This window comes from Bombyx mori, chromosome 4 (genome assembly GCF_030269925.1).
Source record: "Bombyx mori chromosome 4, ASM3026992v2".
NCBI lineage: Eukaryota > Metazoa > Arthropoda > Insecta > Lepidoptera > Bombycidae > Bombyx > Bombyx mori.
The window spans coordinates 16,048,140-16,073,558 of record NC_085110.1 but is presented as its reverse complement, the minus strand read 5'-3'; the positions used below and the strand labels follow the sequence as shown (position 1 = coordinate 16,073,558).

Sequence of the window (25,419 nt, the reverse complement as noted above, 5' to 3'; positions counted from 1 at the left end):
AGGCGAGACGCCCTCGGTCGCGAATCGACCAGTCCGTGAGACCCGGGTGCACCGCCTCGACGGTCCGAAGACCGGCCGACGATTTCGCTAAACTAACTAACCTATAGACAAAATCCACTGAGTTTCTCGCCGGATCTTAATAGGTCGCGATGCCGATGTGATAGTAGGTTCTGCGAAGCACTACTCTTGCTAAGGTCAGTATTAGTAAAGTCTCCCAGATCTAGCCCGTAAGCTTATCTACCAGCCATAGCGTATCTGGAAAAGTTCCTTAGGCTACCAGTGAATAGCTAGAGAAGGCCAATTGAATCAGAATATTCGATTAATTTTGTTATAATATGAAAGCGCCAACCACAATTGGCTCCTCGGATCTACAAAGAAGTGTCTTGTGAATTTAAAATTATGCTGCGATTTTCGGTAGCGCATATTCAAATTTCAATTACGTGAATTTCCTATCAAATGGTATATTATATGGACGCTGATTCTATGTTCAAACCAAACACGATTGCCCTTTCCCGAGGTCATGTGAAAGCTCGAATCAAAAACGCTTATTGAATCTTCTGCTCTCCCAGGACGCCTATCACCGCAATCAATATTCTTAAAGTACTTAAAATTGTAATCTCATAAGCAAATATCAGAAGATATGTTCGCGTTTCGGGAATGTCAGTGTTTCACTTTCTTCAAGAGTTCATTGAACTTTACTCTCGCATTCACTAAGAAGATAGTGTATAATAAGATTTTTGTTTTATTTAATTTACGTACCTATCTTATGCACATTTTACTTTAACTCTAGAACAAAAAATGTGTTTTATATATTGTATGAGCTCGTGTATCACTTAATTAGCATTTGTTTTCAGTTATTATTATTTTTTTTTTTCAAATAAGCACCTGGCAGGGATTTTTTTACGTTATAAATCATATTGGGCGACCTGTTAGAAATAAGCAATTGTTAGTTAATGACCTAGGCCTCAAAGCCTCACAACAAATCGGAGTGCGTAAAATATGATACTACACATAGTATTACGCGTATTGATTTGACGTTATGAATGTAAATTTTATGTAAACCTTCTCAAAATGTATCATTTGTGGTCATAGAAAGAAGTTCGAATACGGGTTATTGGGTTCAATCTTTCGAACAGGAATAATTCCTCAGATCGTCAGAAAATTTAAATCTCTTGCTAAAACGTGACCTATTGAAATAAATAAAAAAACATGAATGCAGTCATAAATAATAAACACAGAAATAATAAAAGCGAACAGTGAAAGTTTCGAAAAATAGGCATATCAAACAAACAAAAAAAAACTATCTTCAAAATTCAAGAGCTCAAACAATTGACAGTCACGACGACCCCGAATCGAGAGTCAATGTTTGCTCAGACGGATGATTAATAAAAAAAAAATCATACATTTCTGGCAAACAATTTCACTTTTCACAACTGTTATGCGAGAGTCGCTCACAATGTTGGTCAATTTTCGTTACAACCGATCGAATATGGATATGAGATGTGCTATTCAAAAATAACGTTTACAATCAAACTACATAATATGAAAGAGTTTGTTCGTTTATCGTGGTAGGTACTTAGTTATTTTTATGAAATAGCTGTAATTACGTTGGGAGAAGTTACCTATTTCCTACAGCTGATATTTTTTTGCCAGTTGGTATTGCCAATTCTGACTCTGTATTACTTTATTTCAATCGCATAATTTCCCACTACAGACCCTCTTTTCTTTGAGGATCATGATAAAAATCACGTTGACATCCTTACAGCACAGACTGTAGCTTGAACTATTATTCCGGTCACCGTCCTCGTCGAACCCGTCGCTTGCGACGAAGAGTGAATTAACCCATAGACACAGCCCACTGAGTTTCTCGGCGGATCTTCTCAGTGGGTCGCGTTTCCGATCCGGTGGTAGATTCTACGAAGCACTGCTTTTGCTAGGGCCAGTGTTAGCAACACACCCGGTTTGAGCCCCGTGAGCTCACCTACACGTCAAGGAGAAGCTGATATAGATAGCCTCTCAAGACGATCAGTATAGGTAGGGGAAAAAAAGCTTTTATTATTAGTTACGTTTTCTTACGCCGCGCCGGCTAGAAAAAGTGTTATTCCACCAATAAAAAGCGAACCTGCACATAATCACATTCGGGATTTACTCTCATTGATTTCGATTTTGCAATTGATTTTCCACTGAATATAACAACCACAATAGTTTTATTACGATATTCCCTAACAATCCCATTTTAAGTCAGTCTATAATTCACAGTTGTTATTATAATTTTTTGTGCCGTACAAAACGACAATACTTCATTCATGGCGTCGAAAAACATACTCCTCGAGGTTTATTTACTAAACACTCAGTATTGTGAACAATAAAGGCGTCATCGGTGTTGTATAAACGATTCCTTGATTCTTTCACATTCGCGACTTGCGATGCCAAGTCATCATCATCATCATAATTATCCTGCCCTTCTCCCAGTTACCTGGGGTCGGCGCAACACGTTTTCTCCTTCCATACTCTTCTATCGTATACCATTCCTTCGCTCACTCCCCTCTTACCCAAATCGTCTTTCACGCAATCTATTCATTTCTTCTTAGGTCTACCTCTTCCTCTATATCCTTCCACATTCATAGTTAACATTCTCTTACCAACCTCATTTTCAGTTCGTCTCATCACATGTCCATACCATCCAAACGCGCTCTTCTCAGCTTCTCTGTTACAGGTGCCACTTTCAGACTTCCTCTAACATATTCATTCCGTATTCTATCCATTCTCGTTACTCCACACATCCATCGCAACATTCCCATCTCTGCTGCATGCAATCGCCTTTCATCCAAGTATGGCGATGGCCAAGTATGGTATTAAAAGTTCTTTGATCATAATAATCATTGTATTGTATCGAAAACTAATATTTAATTAACGATTACAACATCAAAGAGAAACAAATCGAACGCGTAACACTTGTAAATCAACAAGATGCATTAAGCGGATATAATATGATTTGAACAGCCAATTTCAACGTTGCGAGTTGGTAACCCAAAAGCTCGACCGCACGAAAGTGGCCGTACGAAGCATTCCGTTTTTAACTTTCACTGATGCTGTATTACATTCTGTATTCTTACTGGTGGTAGGACCTCTTGTGAGTCCGCACGGGTAGGTACCACCGCCCCGCCTATTTCTGCCGTGAAGCAGTGATGCGTTTCGGTTTGAAAGGTGGGGCAGCCGTTGTAACTATACTTGAGACAGAACTTATATCTCAAGGTGGGTGACCTATTTACGTTGTAGATGTCTGTGGGCTACAGTAACCACTTAACACCAGGTGGGCTGTGAGCTCGTCCAACTATGTAAACAATAAAAACAAAGAAATAAAACATGCACACTAAAGTATTGAGGTCCGATGTAAAGTGTGAGGTACCACCACCTGCCTGTCTATTTCCGCTGCTAAGAAAACACTCGCTCCTATTCAAAATACATAATTATTCATTATATTCATCTATATATTAATACGTGAAGCAAAAACTTTCTACCTCTTTTTACGAAAATTGCGGGGACGGAGGAGTATGAAATTTCCCACCCTTATAGCGAATATATAGAGAAGGAGTGCAGAATTTTAATATGTTTTTAAATTATGCATAAAAAATATGTACATTAAATCAATAAAAAAACGTATCATATACTACCATGTATTTGACACACACACGCATGCATACTATTTGTTTATTGCCAAACTTTTTCTATTGCTTAATATCTGTGGTCAAATCGAGAATAGGTTAAATATGTATTGTTTATCTTTATTAATATTTGTCTATAGTGTAGTCTTGAAATCTGTGATTCTAAAAGTATAAGTCTTCGACAATAGAATCATAATAGTGTATAAACTTATAATTTAAATTAATTATAGTCGAATTTCGACTACCGGGGGACCACTAGTACGTAGTTAAAACTTCAAGCAAATCTGTTAGCGGATCTTGACGTTAAAGAATTCAGATTATTCTGTACTACCCGCGGGTGGTAGAGTTCCGCCCATAGATAATACACATCAATTAGTTATAGATCAGCAACTCAAGCACTCAACAAACATTTTTAGGGGCGTCGGCCACTAGATGGCTTCGCTTCGATTAGTTTCTCATTGCCCCTGTACATAGCAGTAACATATATTTTATTTTTAATGAAGGAATTTGTAAATTTTCAGAAACCACAAATTGATAAAATTTAATCAATTTGTCTAACAAATAAAGACTTGTATGATTTATTATTTCGTTATTTTCCGTGTTTAGTTATACCATAAACCCACCCACTAAACGACTCCCCTGCACACTTACACCCGACGTCCGATCTCCGTCCGGGGTCAGAACCCGTTCAGAGTAGGGGGGTTCCCGCGGTCAACACTACAACTAGACACGCGGCGCCACCCCGAGGACGCCCGACCGACGGGTCGTCGAGGCGATAGTCGACGACCAACGACGTCAGTCTCTGCGGTACGGCGGCCCTACCAGGCCGCCCAGGTGGTGCCGCTGGTGTTCCGGGATACCCCGCTGGGCCAGAACCAGCCTGCCGGGTCGGAACGCGATACACCGCCGACCGGGTTGCTCTTCAACAGTATGTTCGGCGACGACAGCGACGACGAAAATGCGGACCCCATCGCAGTCCTCCTGGTGCCAGCGCGCTAGAGTGGCGGTAGCGTGCGGCGCAGCCTCAACCCCCTTAGGTCGCCCCGTGACCATCACCGAGAGGAGACTGCCTCCTCATAGGGGCTGGAGCTGGACAAACGCCCTCCTCCGACCCCCGGCCCGACTGCGGCGGCACGGCGCCGAGAGGGAAGAAGAGCTCTCCCTCTCCCGTTCCGCCACCTCCTTCTGCGAGATGGTGGACTCGCAGATGTCGAGCATCGCCTGCCAGGACTCGTCGCTGCCGAGCATCGTAGCCACGACGGTCGGAAGCGACAAGTCCGGTCCTATTTTTGCAACGAGGACGCAGCGCTGCTCCGCGAAAGCGGGGCAGTACGCGAGCGTGTGCTCCGCCGTGTCCTCGTTGCAGCCACTGCAGTAGTGGCACTTCGGCGTCGGCTCCCTCCGGGCGACTAGGTGCAGGTAGCGACCGAAACAGCCGTGTCCCGTGAGCACCTGCGTCGCCCGGAAGGTGAGACGTCCTCGGTCGCGATTCACCCAGTCCGAGAGGACCGGGCGATACCATAATTAAATGCCTTAACTTTAACAACGTATAGGTTTAGGGACATCCGCTACAAGATGTCGCTAGTTTCCATACAGGAAAAGGTAGGCAGCGGCTTGGCTCTGCCCCTGGCATTGCTGAAGTCCATGGGCGACGGTAGCTACTCACCATCAGGTGGGCCGTATGCTCGTCTGCCTACAAGGGCAATAAAAAAAAAATACAGGAAAATATTTGTCTAAATTATCGCCGTTTCAGTGCCCTGGTTCCGCCCGAATGGATCTACAACAATTTTCGGTCAACAATATTTATCTACAGCAAGACTTTCCTTGTGTAGCGGTTTTCTAATGGGGAAAATGGAAGTAAACTGGAAACAGCCGAATCGTGCGAACATTCATTTGAAAAATCCTTAAATGGAAAGGACGACGACAACCGGCCTATCGATCTACGGACTACAAACACCCGAATGGTGGAGGATATTCCTTGTGTAGTCGTGTCTTATACTGGTAATATGGTAAGGTTGGCCATAATTCTACTGATGCTAAAAATACAGAGTCTCGACATTAGTGACAGGTTTATTAAATATTTTTCTATTTAAAGAAGTATTATTGTAAAATGGTCGCATGCGTATCGAAAATATATACGTGATAAATACAGTGGAACAAATTACAATTTTAAATGTTCAATGTTGAAAGTCGGGTCCAACGCATAGCGAGAATTAATCATATTAGCTAAGTTCGCACCCATATGACGAAAAAGTTGTGAAGGTTAAAAGATTACAACCAGTTATTTATTGACAAATATTTATATTATGTCATTCTTGGCGATAAAGCCTTTTAACCAGTTTCGTGTTGTAAAACTAACCGGGTACTATTTATTTTTATTCAATATCTATCATTAAATCATCAGTGCCAATCGACTTTTCTAGATATCTGTCGTTTCTACAACTCCAGTCTCGGCCGATAATGCAAATCAGTGATGTTATTAAGAATTAAAAAGCTTCACTTTAAGAACTAGACGGTTAAATATTCTAAGATGCGAAGAAAACATCAATGAACGCACTTTAGAAAACACGGTATCATTCATTTGTCATTGTTCGATGTCGATGCATGTAATTACAAAGAAACTACATAGTAGACATTAATCTGGGAACAAATCTTCGCACTATCTGTGTACTAGATTCGAGAAGTTTCTCTATAATCTTTGATGGACGGCGCCTTCGAACGCGGACTACTTATGATTTATTTTATCATTTCAATTAGCTTTGATCAATTTTGAAAGTTTTTACATTTAAAGTAGGCAGTGAGTAATCTGTTTTATTTTTGGAACGCCAACATTGCGCAACTTTCGTTATGGTGACCGACTAACTGACTATGGTTGCGCTCGACACGTAGAATGAACATTTATTAGTGAACTAGACGCTTCTTACAAAACTGTTCATTGTTCTATTTAAACGGCAGCCAAGGATCAACACATCAAATTCGCATCAAACAATCAAGACAGTTGGAGAGGCGGTGAATTTAATAAGAGTGGCTTATGGACAAGGTGATACTGTATTATTGCAAAATCTAGTTGGTTGTGCCTTCGTATAGCAGTCCTAACAAGGTCTCCTCTCCTTATAAGTGGGCTGTGGGCGGAAGCACACATCGTCAACATAGGTGGCATAGTATGCAATGGCACAACTTGGTGGGCCACTTAATTATGTCAGCTTTTGAACAAATTCTAATCGATTTGCAAATTTACAAGTTATCGAAATTCATATTTAGGTATTTAATACTAGTTCCTATTTCATTCGCTCATTCGCGAATTATCATACTTGACGACATTTTGACCTTTTTATTTCTCTTTATCGTCCTGTAACTACATCAACCACTCAAAATACCTTATTTACTACGATGACGATATTAAAAAAGAATATTAGTCATGAAAATAAGATCATACATTTATTTTGGTATATTGGTATTGGTATTCGGTATATTGACCAGGTTTACTTTTGCTAACATTTTTGATAAGATAAGTTAAAAATTAGAAAACTTGAAACTATAGTTGGCGACTGAGTTATATAATTTTTTTTAATTCTAAAAGACAATACAAGTAACCCTCTTATAACACGGTGTCAGCCCACTGAGTTTCTCGGCAGATCTTCTCAGTGGGTCGCGTTTCCAAACCGGTGGTAGATTCTGCGAAGCACTACTCTTGCTAGGGCCAGTGTTAGCACCACTTCGGTTTGAGCCCCGTGAGCTCACCTACACGTTAGGGCGAAGTTGAACTTGCCTCTCGAGGCTATCAGCATAGGTAGGGGAAAAAAACACTGTGTTTTACAACACGGTTCCACTTTAACTCGAAAAAAAAAGAAATTACCCAAAACCGTCTTATAAAACGGTACTTCTACAAAACGATATCGAGATTTTTGTTTAAAATAATTTAGAAAAATTACATTATCCATTATGAACACACAATATATGGCAATAAGCGAAATTATACTGCTTGTTTTTTATTTTAAATAGGTAAAAAAATACATACTTCAAATGTTTCATTCAGAAAATTACTCACTTTTTTGTACTGACTTCTAGTCTCATATAACACGGTTTCGCACATTACGGGACTTTGTAGGAACGTATCTACCGTGTTATAATAGGAGGGTTACCTTTACATAATATTGCTATTTTTTAACTGAAATCAGGCACTTTATTCGAATTTCGTAATTTTATTATACGTGTATTTCTCTTTTATTATTACAAAAATTATCATTGGTATTTAATAATACACAAGACGTCGGATGACGGAGCTCATGGGACCTTCACTGTGTTGTGACGACTTATTTTAGGATCAAGCCGTTCTTACTTTAATCAATATTTTTGTTACAATTCAGTTGTTATTATATTTAATTACGTTTGATTACCCAAACATACACTATGCGTGCAGATTGCATAAATCCTAGTTCACTTTTATCGATCGGCTCCGAGTTCTATGGCTTCTTTACCTTTTACAAACACACATTCCTATGTTGCAAGCAAGTAATGTACAGTTACGTTATCCACATAGGTTTAATGCGCAACCAATAAAGTATTATTTTATTACATCACACTTTCATTCATCAAATAAGTAAATTTCAAAATGTAAACAATTCTAGTAATGGAACTTAGAGCATATTACGAGACCACAATTACGATAATACTTTCGTGATTTTCCCCACATATATTTAGAAAGGGTTATTACATGTTGCGAGAATTTGATCTTTGACTACCAAATCGTGATTATTAGTAATAAAAAAATTCCGGTTACAAAAGTTCTCTTGTTGATGGCTTATAATTGTGATCTATAAAATCAAAGGCAGCTAAATCCAAGTCTCTCAAATATTCAGGTAAACTACAAAAATCCGCGCTAAACACGTCATTACGGATCCTCCCGATCCATCGAAATACTGCTCTTGCTAGGGCCAGTGTTAGCAACACTCCCGGTTTTAGAAGCTGAAATAACTTTGTTCGAATAGCTACGATATTCTTTATTTTAAAGCAGATTTATAAAGAATGAGAATATTACTAATAACCTGAACTTTAAATGATAAAACTTCGTTTATTATATTATATTAGTACTTGGTACTGAGTAAAAATAAATTTTTGAACTAAATTTGTTAGATTTAGCTGCATTTGTTATAACATGAAAACACTAAAGCGTGTCCAACTAACTAAGCAAGATAGCGCCATTGTTAATCCATTTTACGACATTATGGCGTTTAGCTGCCTTTGATTTTATAGGCCTCAATTGTCCATTCAAATAGTTGTATTAAAACAGTTTTACTTATGTTTTAAAATTTATTAGATACATGATCTCCCTTGTTGTTGCAGAGTGAAGAATTGGACCGTGCCGTTTCAATTATCCACATCAAGAATCTACGGAAGTCTTATTAATTTGGCAAGGTAAAAAGCGAGTAAGCGAAGTTATCTGGGTCGGTAACCACAACCAGTACTGTGAGTGATGCACTCCTTTCGCGGACGGTGACCAACGAGCCGTAGTTCTCGAGATACAGCCACGGTCTGTTGGCTTAGCCTTGAACGATCATCCCGCATATTCCCGACTAAGTGACATCATCGGCAAAAACAATAATCTAATGCTCCGCGATAGGCCAAGGCCGGAATTTTGATTCGATAATGTAACACATCGGAATATTAAAAAGGAAAGTAAGTTCGATGAACTCTCACTGGACGGTTACAGCCAGACTGATGGATTTGTCCGGAATCTTTTTTTAGCGGTTCAACTTTTTTTTGTATTTCGAATGAATAGAGAACGATTTGACAACTTCATATTCGATATGGGAAACTGACTGCTACGAACAACGGTCCGGTTAAATTAAATATTTCGCCAACCACTCACGCATGCGTATGCAAAACATTGCTTTTTCGTCTTTCGCAAAATATAATACGCACGTAGACATTCTAATGAACTTGTGTAGTGCAACTTTCTAGCTTTTGTATTAGGAACTTAGTTCAGTCACGTTTTTTTGATAAATTTCAAAACACAATGCGCGTTTAAGAATCAATCTTATATTTTATACTTCACGATCAACATTATATTACACCGCAGAATATCGATATATAATGAATATATCGAGGCAATTATTAAATCATCGACACACGTGTGTCACACCTTACGATAAACTGCATCATTATCATGCACATTCCAAACGTTATCGCTAGTAATTCGTCGAGATAGCTGTTCTCGTTAACTTACCGAGACGGCTACGGAGGCGCTGGACGCGACGCCTGCTTCATTGGCGCCGTGCTGGCCCTCGGGGGCGCTTAGAAAACGGCGTAGCGTGCCGTATCCAGACGCTACCATTGCTACCATATTAGACGCACAATCACAGGACACTACAACACTAGTACTCGAGGTGACATCACTCGCGCGAGAATGTTTTTATTGGCCGCTGAGGCGCACGGCGTGCAGTGCGCCCGACTCCGTTCCAACTGCGCGTCGAACTCAGAGTTGGATCTGCGTCCGCGCCCCCTACCAAGATGCTTTAGGAGCGGTTACATGCCAAACTAAAGATAAGAACTATTAGTTTTTTTGTACTTCCGTCGTGACTTCCCTCTGAGCTTTCAGGAAGTTGAACGTTGATGAACGAAAATTTTTCAAGAGGAAAGATATTACATTCTTAATGAGCATGATTCATATTACATAGAATGACCATTATTATAGGTGATTTTATAAATACTTTAGTACCTTGCCTATAAATTACTTAATTACTCATAAATACCTATAATTACTTCAGATGGCTTACAAATTATCTATCTTAAGCTAGTGATCAAAAACAACCTAGGGTTTCTTAAGCACCATCTTCTCACTTGTAAATTTTAACATATTCAACCTACTCATTTAAAATTTATGGCCTCAAAATTAAATATACTAATATACCAATATTAAAGATAATGAATGTAATGTATAGTCCCTCTGTAAAAAGCAGAACACCTATCTCAAAATAAGAAGTAGGTATGTTTTTTTTTTGCTAGATGGAAATTCCAGATATTAAGTGGTTATTGAAGTTATTGGAGGTCACAATATGAAAGCCGCAACAAGCACAAAAAAGTGGGAGGGTTTCCATTATAATGTTTAATAATATACTCATTGATATTTTGCAGCAGGAATAGATGGAATGAATGGTGGTATTTACATATGTGAGCATTTAATGTTCACGAATAGCTTCCATGTTGAAGAAATAACATTTTATAACAAAAATAAAACTTAGAGAAAATAACCAAAAAAAATTATATTTAAATAATAAAACTGATAGTATGATAGCGAAAATGCATTTCTGTTTGAAGGGGATGCAGATGTTTTACGGTAAGCCTATAACTTAGACCTCATGTCTTAAGATGGAAGGCAACATTTACGTTGTTGATCTTTATGGGCTTCAGTAAACACTTTACACCAGATGGGATGTGAGTTTGTCCAGCCATCTATGCAATAATTTTTTATACCATTTTGAAAAATATATTTTTAATAAAATTTTAATAAACTTTAAAGATTACAAGTTTTTAATAAGATCTTTCTGGGCTTTATCAATGGTAACCTCTCATAATCAGTTGTACCACGTGCTTGTAAACGCAGCAAAAACCCTTACCTTTGTAAGATGAAGTGTATTGTAAATGTGAAAATTTTATTTATATTGACAAGATAAATTACTAATGGCATCATTAAAAAACAATGGAAATAATATAACGACCATTAAAAAGTCCTGAGATTAAACTGTAAAAATAGTTTTAATTATTTCTTCAAAGAAGTTCACACCAGAAAAGTGACGAATGCAAAGCTCATACACTCTGTCGAGTTGAAGTCACTCTTAATCTCACAGAAAACAAATGAATTTCTTGTGACTCTATTATCAAACATTTACATAAGAATGTGTGTTATCACTTTGATAGCCAAATTTAGAACAGTTAAGAATGTTTTCAGTATCGTTGTGATTTAATTTTGGTTTTTATTAAACAATTTTCTTAAGTTTATAAGGCATTAAACAAGTAGATAAAACTCTTTTGTTTGCTTTAATCCCGCAGCCAATGCAACTGTGAGCAGACTAAGTTAATAGTTACGTTAATAGTTTCTTTTGAATAAGCAATTTTACTAATTATCCTAGTCCTTTTACTAACATCTTTATACTTTACTTGATTTTCAGATGAATGGTATCAGATATTTCGCCTATTTCATTATGATCTGGTTGGAATCTTTTTGCATACATATTGTGCTTTAATAATGAGTATGATATTATACAGTGTGATTATTGATACAGATATTGTTTGACTGTTTTATAGAAATTAGATTATTTTTTTCAATATTACACAAGTGGATTACATGTGACAATCATTTTAGTGTAGTATTGGACATGACTAATAAAGTTCATGACAGCATTATACCAATAATTTATTCAGTGTGGGTTGAGACTATTTCGCCCACTTCTTACCTTGCATAGCTTTAGTTTTTTTTTTTATATTAAAAGGTGATACTTAAACGCACAACTGTTAGATTTCCTATATTTGTTTTTTTTTTCTTTCAAAATTACAAACTCGAAAACTTTTTGAAATAGTGTAAATGTTGGATTTTGTGAAGGTTTTATACATATTGTGACAAAACTGTCACAACCATCAAGGCAACGTAAACGAGTCGAGGAAGAAATTATTGAAAGACCGGCAGTTGGCCAAACAGTTCTCACCTGTTTTGTGTCTACAAAGTCTGTAGCCTCCATGTTGGCATTCGTTATATCCAGTTTCTCCATAACTTCAGCAACATCAGGATCTCTTAAGCCATATGCTAGGTGTCAAAGAAGCGCACAGGACCAGTATAAACATATCAATCTCGATGGGCTCAAAGATTTTTAACGAAACAATGTCAACGATTGCACCTACAAGCTATTCACTCTTGAGTTCACTATACTTATTTTAAATTTCGGATGGTGTGAGATCACTCTTTAACACATTTTTCACATTTTTTTATAAAATTAAAGCACTACTTTTAATTGCAATAGCCAAAATACAAAATACAGTTGATCACCATCTTATAATTTTCACACATTCCGTCATCGAGGCTGACTGACGGTCGCTACCCCACGCGACGTTCCGATTTTCTTTCGTTTGCAAACGATGACAGTTATAAATCTTAAAAACTCGAACTTGTCTGTCTGTGATGACTGCCGTAAATATTGTAGATTTTCAAATTTTTAAGATAAATTTACGATGTTTGTCGTCATTATCCTTTTCATAATGTGGAAAATAAATGTAACAATATATAGGATGAAGTAATGGGATACACATAGAAGGTATTTTCACTATCTTTATGTTTATAAAAAAAAAGACGACTTACGGCAATGTCTATACTATGAGAAAATTGGACAAAATCCGCTTTTAGAAAAAAAAAAACTAATAGAAATAATTCAAAGTTGGCTATTCCTTTGCCTGTCCAATAGAAAAACATGATTTTTTTTAAAGGATTTTATGACCTGGTGACTAAGACCTAAGTCCTAAGTCATGTCTTATTTTAATTTATATTCTTATTTTTATGAAAAATGATAATAGGGAGTGAAATGAAATGAAATGAAGATAATTAATGAGACATTAATCAACTAGGATGAAATTAAATGAAATGAGATGATATGGGATGAAATATAATCTCAGTAAAATGGTGGTCATTTAACTAGATTTTTTCAGTGGACTTTTTGGAGGATCCCGAGAAGTTACACTCAGCGGCTTTGTTTTATTTTCCCACATTTGTGCACTTTCACAGATATTAAACAGTTAATAAGCCACCGTTATTACACATTTAAACCTGAAGAAAAACCAAATAGACAAAATAAAACAAATCACACAACTTCACTCTTCGCGTTCCCGCCAAAAAGTCCAGAAAAACATGCAATAACTCCATGTTATTGCCTGACAATTCAATTGCATCTAATCTAACAGCCACGAGATTTCTCTGCGGGAGCATGATTGGCAAAGTTCTAAAAAATTCTTTTGTTTTAAAAATTAACTTTTTTTTCGAAATACTACTTGTAAAATTGTCAGTTCATAAAATAGTTGGATCTGTGCTAGCACTTTAGTATCTAAGGATAATGTCCATGTAGCTTCAGTAAATTCCTACAATTTTACTAAAAGTTATTTCGTAATAACTCATTCAACGTCTACGGTGGTTTTAATCCCTCCACATTTCATTTTTAGTTAATTTAACCTATTCAGTCTGGGTGTCGACCTAGAAGAGAACCACCCTACTTCTTCCCATGGATGTGAGAAAAATTGGACTGGGAGAACTGGCAAGTGCATTTTCTGAGTGAAACACCATCCTTCTACGATCGACAATAGGAAGTTTTTTTTGGTATGGTGTGTTTTAATCCCGCACGGGTAGATACATCTTGCATATTTTTGCCATAAACCATTCGTGTCTTCCTGTTTGAAAGAGGGACAGACTACAATTGAGACTTCGACCTCATACCCCAACACGGGTTTATGGATTTTTCAGCATTTATGTTGGGATATATTTAGGCTTCGGTAACCATTGTATATCAAGTCGGCCCTGAGATATTTTACACATGTAAATAATAAAAAATCCATCATTAATTTTATTTCTTCTGTTTTATTTCACTAATTAAACAATAGACATGTCTTATAGTGAAACTTTTTTTCAAAAGATTATATTGTGTGGTTCTTGTTCCGTTTAACCTATTATGATTAAAATGCTGTGTTTATACGAAAATATATCGACGCTTGAAAGGCAAAAGTGACTAAGCGACAATAACTGCTTTGTACATAAATGATAGGCAATAACCATATTCAATGTGCAAAAAAAATATATTTCTAGGTCTATTAAAATCATTTCAATCCTACAGCTACTAGCTAGATTCTACTACGGCTAGATTCGTTAAAATAAATTTAGTTTTCAGGTATTTCAACTTTAAATTAGTCTACTGTAAAGTTCACGCATTGTCGCTTAGTCACGTTTGCCTTTCAAGCGTCGATATAAAAATATATTGACACAATTGGCATTTGACATAAATGACAAATCAATGCCAGTTGCCATCATGTTGCCATACGTATTAAACAATAATCAAGAAGTAACTTTAAAACATTGAGTGAGTGGAGGTTATCGTACGGTAATTTATTATAAAATTGTTAGGTACCGTATGGGATAACCTATAGCTCAATTACAAGACAAGGAAAATGCCCCGCGAGAAAAGTAAATATCGTGAGAGAAAACTATCTTCAAGCAGTTCGGATGCGTCGTACGATCGAAGAAAAAAGAGTAAACACAAGCGTAGATCGAGATCTCGAGAGCGTTCAGAGTCAAGCCACAAATCAAAACACTCAAGTTCACGCTCAAAGCACAAACGAAGAAGTCATTCTCGAAGTGTATCTAGAGACAGATATGAATCGAAATCTAGGAGACGATCAAGTTCACGTTCACGCTCCAAAAGGGATAGTTCCAGGTCAAACTCACAATGTAGATCCAAATATAAAAGTAAGAAATCAAAAAGATCACGCTCCAGGAGTCGATCAAGTTCATTTGACATAGGTATGTATTAAATAGCTTTTTAATTTTTGCAGGTGTTAACGAAATAAATGCTTTGACTCGACTCATGTTAGATCTGGATATATATCAATTTGCAGGCTTTAGGAGTGAGTTACATTCACGATGTTTTTAAAAATTTTAAAAGATGTGTTTAGTATAAAAAATCTTGATACTAAAATAAAGTTTTCTGCTCAGAATCTATAAGCTCACGAAAAATACATCTTGAAGACACTGAAACAGAAGTGGAAAAGGCCATCAAAGCTGCAAATGCTGCAGGCCTCACATTAACCAAGATCCCCACATATGAATACAAGCAAAAAGAGATCAAAGAAGACATGCCAACCATACATGACAGGAATTTATTGCTAGAATTAGACAGTGATTCATTTGTACAGAAAACATTCACTTCATCAAAGAGTAAAAAACAGAATATAGTGATAGATTTGAACTCAGAGACTGTTATGGTTCCAGAAACGGATGTAAAGATTAAAAAGGAAGATTCTGTAATTGATTTAAATGTGAGTTTTTAATTTAAATATATTCAAAACATATATTTAGAAAAGCTGATCATAACAATGTGTGCCAATCTAATGTTACTTTTTTTTATATCCCTACACTGTTATATATATTGCAAAATCTATGTATATTTAATACACATTATATTATATATATTACCTGATAATATTATTGTAATTGTGATCAAATATAATTTTGAAATCTATTTTGTTAACAGGAAATTCCAAATGAAGAAGATTTAAAGGAAATGTGGATAAAAAAATTATTTCAGTACAGGAAGAGAATGCTGAAAGGTGAAATATAAGTATTTCATGTAGTAATAAAGTAATAATGCATAAGAAAATGTATTGTCAATTAATTCAACATCAAATCTTTATCAGTATTAAAATTATATTTACATCAATGATGAACCCATGAAGGCCAGAACTTTTCTACCACAACTGCTTTGATATTTGACCCATAATCTAACTCGGTTAATGGGTATTAGTGTATAGAAAGCCTATTCGTTCAAAATGATATCATTACAATCACTTCATGAAAAAAAAATAGTAATCTACAATGCTACTAGCATAGAAAAATCTTTAAAAAAATGAATAGCAAAAATTAATGAATGAGTAATTAATAGGTTAAAAGTATACAGTATAAAGGCTCTGTAAATCCTGTTTTGATTCAGCTAACTTGCTTATGAGCAATCGGGACAAGATTTTAAATAAAATAAAATACAGCTTAAGCTTTCTGTGTCAAGAGCGTGAACTCTGTAAGTATTTACTTGTGGTAGTGTCTTGTGAGTGTTTATCAACACTAGAAAATTCAATTGTTTGTGGGAAAATTAAATGTAAATCCAGAGTGAATTTCAGGCTTGGATAAAGACTTATGCTTTACAAACCATGGGTTGTTCCTTTGTGGAGTACTAGTCCTATTTCTGGTCTGCCGCTCCCAAATACTACCAATACTGATAGTATTGGTATATATTTATATTTCATTCTCAAGGACCATTTAGAACCTTCTTTTTCTTATTGTATGCTATCATGGGGATTGCACTGAAGAGTGTTAAAGATTATCCCACCATTTCCTTTTTCCATCGCATGCAGCCACGATCAGAACAGAGACCTTCCGAAATGTATGCTTAGAACTACAGGTTTGATCCACGGTGCCCATACATTTCTTTTTCGCGTACCAGGCGTCTTTAGAATGAACCCCCTTGCAGTGTGTCCTGACTGCTGTGACATGACCATGAGAGGTAACTACGCAACATTAGTCAGGGCGTCTGTATTGAATTTTCATCATTCAACTCTTGTGGGAATCACAGTAGTGTTCCATTAATTTCTACATTGTGGTACTACAGAATTAGTATCTGTAGAAATCAGTTAGTAAACTAATTCAGAAATCATGGTTCCTGCACATACTATCATACTGATAGCTGTCGCTACCCTAGCTTCTTCGGTTGGTTGGATCATCATACTATTCTCCAGGGAGGCCAAAACTCATTGAAAGGAGGTGAATGGTGGGGGCATTGCTTTATGCATAGCTCAAGTCTCTCGACAGAGTGAACAACTAAGGAAGAAATAAGGATGTTTGTCTACCTTCAAATATAATAATAAATTACACTGTGCTTTAAAGGGTTATAAAGATTTTCCTTCGCATATACATATTTAGATTCCATAATTCTCAGTACTGTTGTTGTTGTTGTTGTTGTAGTAGTCCTAGGGTACCCCGCTGGTACATAGGGCCCTCACAAGTTGTCTCCACTTTATCTTGTCTTGTGCTTGCTCCTTGACATCACTCCAGGTCACATTGGCAGTCTTAAGTATCGAAGTCTTAGTACTAAGCCATCCCTAAACTAATTTGATTACACAATTTTTATTTACTACTTTAACATAAAAATTCATTTTCCCATTCTAGTACCCACATGAATACTTTATACTTAATCTGTAAAGCTGAATTATTATGGTAATTTCACTCAAATGCCATTTCTGTACATCATGTGTGTAGTTTTCAAACTTACTTCGCCATAAGCCTTCTATTGCTGAATTTTTTTGTTTATTCATTTTGATGAACTTTTCGGCTGGCAACACTGACCGCTACTTGTCAATATTATTGTGCTCTCCCAATTATTATTTAAATTAAATAGTATAAGTTCTTTATTGTACTTATAATTGTATAAAACATATACCTAAGTGATAATATAAGTTTATTGTTACGTAAAATATTTAATTAGTGCATTTTACTGCATAATTGTAAAAAATTTTATTTTTTATTTTTACGTGGGTACTATCAATTTCTGCAATTCCAAAATGATGACCAGAGGTACCAAAGCTCGTCAAGTTGATGACCAACTTCAAATGGCTCTTCAACAACTGAAAACATCACGGGAACAGTGTCAACAACTGTTAAAAGAGAGAGAAGACAACGAGGTCGAAACACTCCAGGTAATTAAGAAAAATACTATGTTGAAAGGACAGTTGTCTCAGCTCTCCATTGAATACAATGAAGTTCTTGAGACTAACAAGAAATTACAAAATGTTGTAGACGGCTTCGATCAGTGCAGCGGTGAGTATGTTGAGTCGCTCCAACTCTCAGCTGAACTGAAAGTCAAACTTTCTCAGGCACATGATTGTATCTCTAATTTACAGTTAGAGATAACAAATCTAAAAGCCCAAAAAACACAGAGCCTGTACTCGGAACTGATCGAGAGTGAACCAGCTTCGGGAACAGTGATCACCACCTCTGAGTGTGACATACCTACAATAGATTTGACTGGTGGTGACTCCGATAGTACACATTCCTCTCGATTAATTCTTAGTAAGAAAAATTATAAGAGATTCACTAAATTAAATAAGTTTATAAATAAAACGCAGCAACTATTGAAATCTAGAAAATCTATTAATTATATGAAAACTATATGCAAAGAACGAAATGCACTGCGTACAAAACTAAATACTTCACTTGAAAAATTACAATATGTTCATCACAATCATGAGTTAGAAATAGAAAAGTTAACCTCACAAATAAATTCATTGAAAACAGATTTGGACAGTGTTACTAAAAATTATGAATATGCCCAAAAGGACATATGTGAACATATATCGGTGATGGATAATCTGCTTGATTTATGTAATAATAATAAAGAGCGATTTGAATCTTTGACATTACAATATGCTAATTGCAAGTGCCACTGCTCTATATCAGGTTCTCCACTACCAGACCATTCCAATAGTCAAAATCAATATTCTATTTCTACCTGTAAGCCCGTTGTAAACAATATAATTAAACCTTTGCTTACAACAAACATTATTAAAATATTCAGTGATGAACTAGGGAAAAATATGGGTGTAGCGCTGAATGATCTGTGTTCGGGACAATCTGTGATAAATTATTGTATGCCAGGGGCTTCATGTACCCACATCCTTAATAAAATTTTAAAAGTGACTCATTGCCCAAACACAACAATAATTATAATGATTGGGAGAAGGGGAAATGCAGATATAAGAGATATAAAATATCAAATAAATCAATTATTAACACTACAGGTGAAAAAGATCATTATGTTTGCATTTCCATTTATTCAGAGTATGCCAGCGGAAAACAAAATGAGACATAGTATTAATGATTTTATGCAAACAATTTCAAATGTAAATAATTATTATGTCACGACACCATGCAAGTCACAAAATATATTTTACACTATTGACATTAATTGCATGATAAAAAATAAATGTATTAGTATGACAAAACCTAACAAATACTATTTAGGTAGCTACAATTTTAGACAAGTAGCAAACTCGCTACATTATTTTTTACACATTTATCTAGCCATGAATTTGGCTAATCAACCTACTGCTTCTTTTGAGCAGGAAAAAAATATGACATCTATTAATTTGGAATCCGTTCCAAGTAATTTAAATTAAATACTAAGACAACAGAGTTTACCTCTTGCAGTAAATATGATTTATTTGGACACAGCCCATCAACAAATACTGTTTCTTTGAAAACAACTGTGATCAACCTGGTGCATCAGAACTTACAAGGTTTGATGGGTAAAGAACTTGAAATTGATTTGTTTCTAGATTACAACAAAGTCAACTTTCTATGTGTAACTGAACATTGGCTTAAAAAATATGAATTAAATTGTAATTTTAAAAATCACCAGGTTATGAGTTCCTTCTGCAGAGAGAATGCTATACGAGGAGGCTCTCTTATCATTGTTAATAAAGATTATAAATGTAAGGAACGTAGAGACATTGTGAGCCTCTCTGTGGAACGGATTATTGAAATGGCATGTGTAGAGCTTGAGCGATTCATTGTTGTAAGTGTGTACAGGCCCCCGAATTCGTTATATGATTCTTTTGAAAATATATTGGAACATGTTTTATTAAAGCTCTCTGTTTCTAATAAACATATTTTTATCTGTGGTGATTTTAATATAAATTTATTAGAAAATACAAATGCCACTATTAGATTCAGAACATTGTTAAAATCATATAACCTTAGCAATTTATTTTCAGAGCCCACAAGAAAAACTAGCACATCGGCAACCTGTATAGATAATATTTTCACAAACGTAAAACCTTTGCATAAATATATTATTAATCATTTAAGTTCAGACCACAGTGGACAATTCATATCTTTTAAAATTAAATCTGTTACAGATGTTAATAGTTCAAGAAACCTACAGTTTGTTCCTATTAATATTAGACGTATGGAGAAGTTTAGAGGTAAAGTTTTGGCAAGAATTGCGAATGTTTGTTATAGTGAAGATCCTAATGTTCACTACATGGATTTATTTAATTGCATTAATGATGAATTTAGTGCCATCTTTACTTCTAAAACTCTGATCTTACATAATAAAAGATCATTCAATGAATGGGCGACTGTTGGAATTCACAAAAGTAGGCAGAGATTATATGACCTTTATCATGAAAAATCCTATAATCATAATAAGTCATTTCATGAGTATGTCTGTAAATATTCCAAGCTTTTTAAAAAAGTCTGTACATTGGCCAAGTCATTGCACTTAGGCAAACTTATAAAAAATGCACCTGACAAAATTAAAATGACTTGGAATATCATTAATAGGGAGACTGGGAATGTCAGAAACAGCAATGCTGAATCAATTTTGAAAATCAATGATAAAATAATAACTTCTCATCAAGAAGTGGCCAGTGCTTTTGAGCGCTACTTTGCTGATATCCCAGCTTCTACTACAAAATCTTTAATTTCATCTCCTACCGTCGCCGAATCATTACTGCAAGATCATGTTGATGAATGCAGTGTTAACTTTAAGTTCACAAATATTGCTATAAAGGACATAATTGATAATTTCAAGACCATTAATATTAAAAAAACTGGTGATTTATGGGGAATATCAATTAAGGTTATAAAATCCATTATTGATATAATCGCACCTTACCTTGCTACAATATTTAATGACTGTATTTATAATGGTGTGTTTCCTGATCTAATGAAATATAGTAAAATAATACCTCTGTTTAAATCTGGTAGTACTTTTGACCCCACTAACTTTAGACCCATTTCAGTACTACCTACATTGAGTAAAATTTTTGAAAAAATTATTTTGGAACAGCTTTTGAACCATTTCTATTCCAATAACCTGCTTCATAACAAACAATATGGATTCACTAGAGGCCGTTCGACTATTGATGCAGGTGTAGATCTTATTAAAAATATTTTTCAGGCTTGGGAGGAATCGCATAATGCCCTTGGGGTATTCTGCGACTTATCTAAAGCTTTTGATTGTGTTGAGCATAATACATTGTTGAGGAAATTACACCATTATGGTATTAGGGGCGTTTCATTAGAACTTATTAAATCTTATTTATCCGGAAGAATCCAAAAGGTAGACGTTAAAGGAAAGAGATCTTCCGGTGTCTTACTTAATATGGGTGTTCCTCAGGGTTCCATATTGGGTCCCTTCTTATTTCTTGTGTATATCAATGATTTACCAAAGTTTATTGAAACCCGTCACGAGGTCGTATTATTCGCTGATGATACATCCTTATTGTTTAAAATTAAACGACAATTGGAAGATTATGACGATGTGAATGATGCTATCTCGCGCGTGGTACATTGGTTTAGTGTTAATAATCTGTTATTAAATAACAAAAAAACAAAATGTATAAAATTTACCACACCCAATGTTAGACAAGTAGACACTAATATCATTGTAAGTGGAGAGACACTGGAGCTTGTTGATTCGACAGTTTTTCTTGGTATAACAGTTGATTCCAGGCTGCAGTGGGGTCCTCACATATGCAAGTTAGCGAATAGACTTAGTTCTGCAGCGTTTGCGGTAAAAAAAATACGAACGTATACTGATGAAGATACGGCACGTCTAGTTTATTTCAGTTATTTTCATAGTGTTATGTCCTATGGCATTTTGCTGTGGGGCAATGCTGCCGATGTCGAAACGATTTTCATCCTGCAGAAGAGGGCTATTCGTGCTATTTATAATATGCACACGAGGGAATCCTTGAGGGACAAGTTTAAGGAAATCAAAATTCTAACTTTAGCGTCCCAATACATTTTTGAAAATTTATTGTACGTGCGTAAAAACATTGTAGAATTCCCCAGAGTCTGCGATTTGCATAATGTGAACACTAGGAACAAACATAGGCTTGCGTTACCGGCGGCTCGAATTAAGAAAATAAGCAACTCTTTCAGGGGGCTGGGTGTACAACTTTTCAACAAGATCCCACAAAACGTTCAACTACTACCTGTTCATAGATTTAAGAAAACTGTCAAGGAACGTTTGTGCAACAAGGCATATTATAAAGTTAAGGATTTTTTACTAGATGGCACTACGTGGGAATGAGGCGTTCGCTCCTGGCCTTTTCATTTTTCATTATTATTATTATTTATTTGAATTGTATTTTTTTGACTTGTCTTTTTGTATACTGTAAATATGTTTTCTTGTTTAAAAAAAAAAAAAGAAGAAAATAGTTGAGAAAATACATAAAAAAGCCCGCTGAGTTTGTTTCGCCGGTTCTTCTCAGGACTGTGGCTTTTTTGGAACCGGTGGTAGAGTTAACATTTTCTTTTACATTTTGACATTCAACAAGTGTGTTTTTGATGACATCCAAGTTGAAATAAATGATTTTGAATTTGAATTTGAATTTGAATTTGATGATGTTGAACCCAGTACTGTACCACACGGTCTAAGTTTAACTAATTGTCTGAGTCAGTGTTTAAGATATTTGATTTTATGGACCAGTTTTTACTTGTTGGGTTTTAAATTGAGACTAATTTTTTTTAACTATTTTCTACTATTACATATATATGCATAGCTGTATTTTCATAACACGTGCTCATTTTTTAATTATATTAATTTATAAGGTGTTTTAGTGTTCCAAATTTTACTTCAGTAAAAAATCTAAACTGACTTATCATTGTATTGAGAGTTGAAAACTGTTGAGTAAAACAGAAGTTTGCTATTTTTGCCCTAGTAGGATTGATAAGCTGATTGCTCTCCTAATATTAGTGCCAACCAAAGCTTATGGACATATTCATAATGTGTATGTCACCACTAAGCTTAAGATGAGATTATAATTTTATGTGTATTTTTATCAGGCACACAAAATCCCCAAACAATTTAAACAGACTTGATTTTATGAGTTTTACTGTGCATTATTCCTTCCAAATGAGTGACTTGTGATTATGGAAAACTTTAAGTCAGCCTGTATGATTTGAACATCCATATAGTTAGTTACATCACTCTACACGAATATACCGGGCGTCGCAAAAGACGATTCGCTAGTGCTAAAGAGTACAAAAAAGAAGAGGTTAACAACTTAAAATCCTTTTATTTTCACATTAACAAAACCAGCGGCATCGATAAAAGTTTATGAAACTACTACAGTCTATATTTACATCAAAGTTTTTACTCCCGAAGTAGTGTTTACAGCCTTACATGTTGTTTCTCTCGCGTTGAATTCGACTGCTGTATGTCCTCGATACGAGATTCCATGAATCCATGTACCTATCCATACACATAGCTATGCACTTCTGTTCGGAGCTATCCAAAGAAGTACCTGGCTTATTGATGCACTTTTTGAAACATTTTTCAGTCATTTTTGTTAAGAGTTCTTGAGCGTTCGCTATGGCGATCTGTTGTTTTACTTGATCCATCAATTCTTCTTTTTGCGCGCCACTGAGCGTCCCAGTTGATAATGCATCCATTATATTATTATTTTTATTTACTGCAACAATTCTAAGATTGTGTTTTTTATTTTATTTTTAATTATAGATAGAATGTAGAATAACTAAATGCATTAGATAACCTCAAAATGGCCTAAATTTAAAAGTGAGTGACAGTAAGTCGAAAACTATGTTTGACTAGCAAGGGGAAGGTAATCCATAAACCCTAATTATTGAATCTAAGGTATTTTTAATGTTCAACTGTGGTTTTTTTTTACACGAAACATCTGCCTGATACTTTAATCATTCTGAAGTTTCCTTTAATTTCATAAGGAATGTTATTTTTCTGTGTTTAGTAGATAAAACAAATCATAATTCGATGTTTTTATTCAAATTCTTATAATAATGTAAAAGACCATTTATATAAGCTGAGTTTGTACTTGATAAGAATAATTATTTATTTTTGTTAACTAAGTATCTACCAGGTTCTAATATGTAACGATAATTACTTTCTAATGATTTGTTCTTTTAAATGTAAAGAAATGGAACAAAATCGCTGGAAACGTCTTTTTATGATTTTCTGAAATATTTTGCTTTATTATTAATTAAGTAATTTGGAGGTATTTATGTACTAAGTTCATGTTTAATTAAGCAACGAAATTTTATACGTTGTATATTATATAATGTTAGTTGAAAATATAAAATACTAGCGGCCCGATCCGGCTTCGCTCGGGTCTTAAAAAAAAATTTGAAAACAAAAAATTATAACACACACACATCAACCCTTCTATTTGCATCAGGTTAAAAAAATAAAATTATAAAGATAGTTTGAATATTATTGTTTTAATGAACTTTTATTTTCATTTAAATGATAATTTTTTTGTAATTTTTTTTATATTATTATTTTTCACACACAAAACAAAAGCCATTGAGTATATTGAGTCAGAGCTTCCCTGTAAGCAATATTTGACTTTGTTTCATTTTTTTTTAGTAAAAGAACACTTATTGTGGTATAATTATACAAAGTCATAGTACATTATTTTATTCTATCATCAATAGTTTTCGCAGCGCACGCGATGTAAAGAATATTTTAGAGAATTTTTTCACACCTTGGGTCACATTATTGGAATTTTAGTAAGGATCCATATTTAAAAAAAAAAGAATATAGTCCATGTCACTCGGGGATAGTGTAGCTTCCAAACAGTGAGAGAATACTTCAAATCTTCGTTAAGTTAAGTAGCTTCGTAGCCTATTCAAAACAAACAAACAAACAAATTTTTCCTCTTTATAATATTACTTTGAACAATATTTCACGATTAACATTTGAAGAATGCAAATTTTAAAGGTTTCGGTTTTGGCGTACTTTTTGTCTACTACGCCCATAACAATTTGTAGAGAACGCTGCCAGTGGCTGTATTTACAATACATTTTTTTTTACCAATTTTACCAAGTTTACCAATTTCATATCGTTGTATTCTATTCCATTTTTGAAGTGAAACTTCTTTAGGCACGTTTATAGTAAAATTTAAGTCGCAACAG

The 25,419-nt window shown here is 35.2% G+C and overlaps 3 protein-coding genes across 18 annotated transcripts in view; 1 reads left to right on the top strand and 2 right to left on the bottom strand.

Moving 5' to 3' along the window:
* Positions 1-12,773, bottom strand: part of LOC101737740 (patronin) — a 70,890-nt gene extending 58,117 nt beyond the window's left edge. For 13 of the 15 annotated variants that reach the window (XM_012694529.4, XM_062668378.1, XM_062668375.1 and 10 more), the window contains exon 1: positions 9,892-11,410. In XM_012694529.4, the coding sequence (XP_012549983.1) occupies positions 9,892-10,008 (117 nt within the window). In that variant the 5' untranslated portion in view covers positions 10,009-11,410. Of the gene's footprint in view, positions 1-9,891; positions 11,411-12,367 lie in introns of those variants that run through there. The other 2 variants (XM_062668373.1, XM_062668379.1) reach the window with 2 other exon arrangements.
* Positions 12,774-14,687: 1,914 nt separating this feature from the next.
* Positions 14,688-16,069, top strand: LOC101737876 (splicing regulatory glutamine/lysine-rich protein 1). Of its 2 annotated transcripts, XM_004930817.5 has the most exons (4): positions 14,688-15,159; positions 15,246-15,317; positions 15,406-15,728; positions 15,944-16,069. In XM_004930817.5, the coding sequence occupies exons 1-4, from the start codon at positions 14,862-14,864 to the stop codon at positions 16,028-16,030; spliced, it is 780 nt and encodes a 259-aa protein (XP_004930874.1). In that variant the 5' UTR covers positions 14,688-14,861; the 3' UTR covers positions 16,031-16,069. The 2 variants fall into 2 exon arrangements, with proteins under 2 accessions (XP_004930874.1, XP_004930875.1); XM_004930818.5 differs by lacking the exon at positions 15,246-15,317 and having other exon boundaries at positions 14,688-15,213.
* Positions 16,070-23,526: 7,457 nt separating this feature from the next.
* On the bottom strand, positions 23,527-24,058 carry LOC101738095 (mitochondrial import inner membrane translocase subunit Tim13). The gene has a single exon (XM_004930819.5). The coding sequence runs from the start codon at positions 23,920-23,922 to the stop codon at positions 23,650-23,652; it is 273 nt and encodes a 90-aa protein (XP_004930876.1). The 5' UTR covers positions 23,923-24,058; the 3' UTR covers positions 23,527-23,649.
* Positions 24,059-25,419: the final 1,361 nt, after the last annotated feature.

Excerpts from the sequence above, each read along its gene's own strand:
- LOC101738095 (XM_004930819.5), bottom strand. The coding sequence starts at position 23,922 with ATGGATGCATTATCAACTGGGACGCTCAGTGGCGCGCAAAAAGAAGAA.
- LOC101737876 (XM_004930817.5), top strand. The coding sequence starts at position 14,862 with ATGCCCCGCGAGAAAAGTAAATATCGTGAGAGAAAACTATCTTCAAGC. Across the intron at positions 15,160-15,245 it reads ATGTAGATCCAAATATAAAA|GTGTTAACGAAATAAATGCT; the intron begins GTAAGAAATCAA and ends TAATTTTTGCAG. Across the intron at positions 15,318-15,405 it reads TCAATTTGCAGGCTTTAGGA|AATCTATAAGCTCACGAAAA; the intron begins GTGAGTTACATT and ends TTTTCTGCTCAG.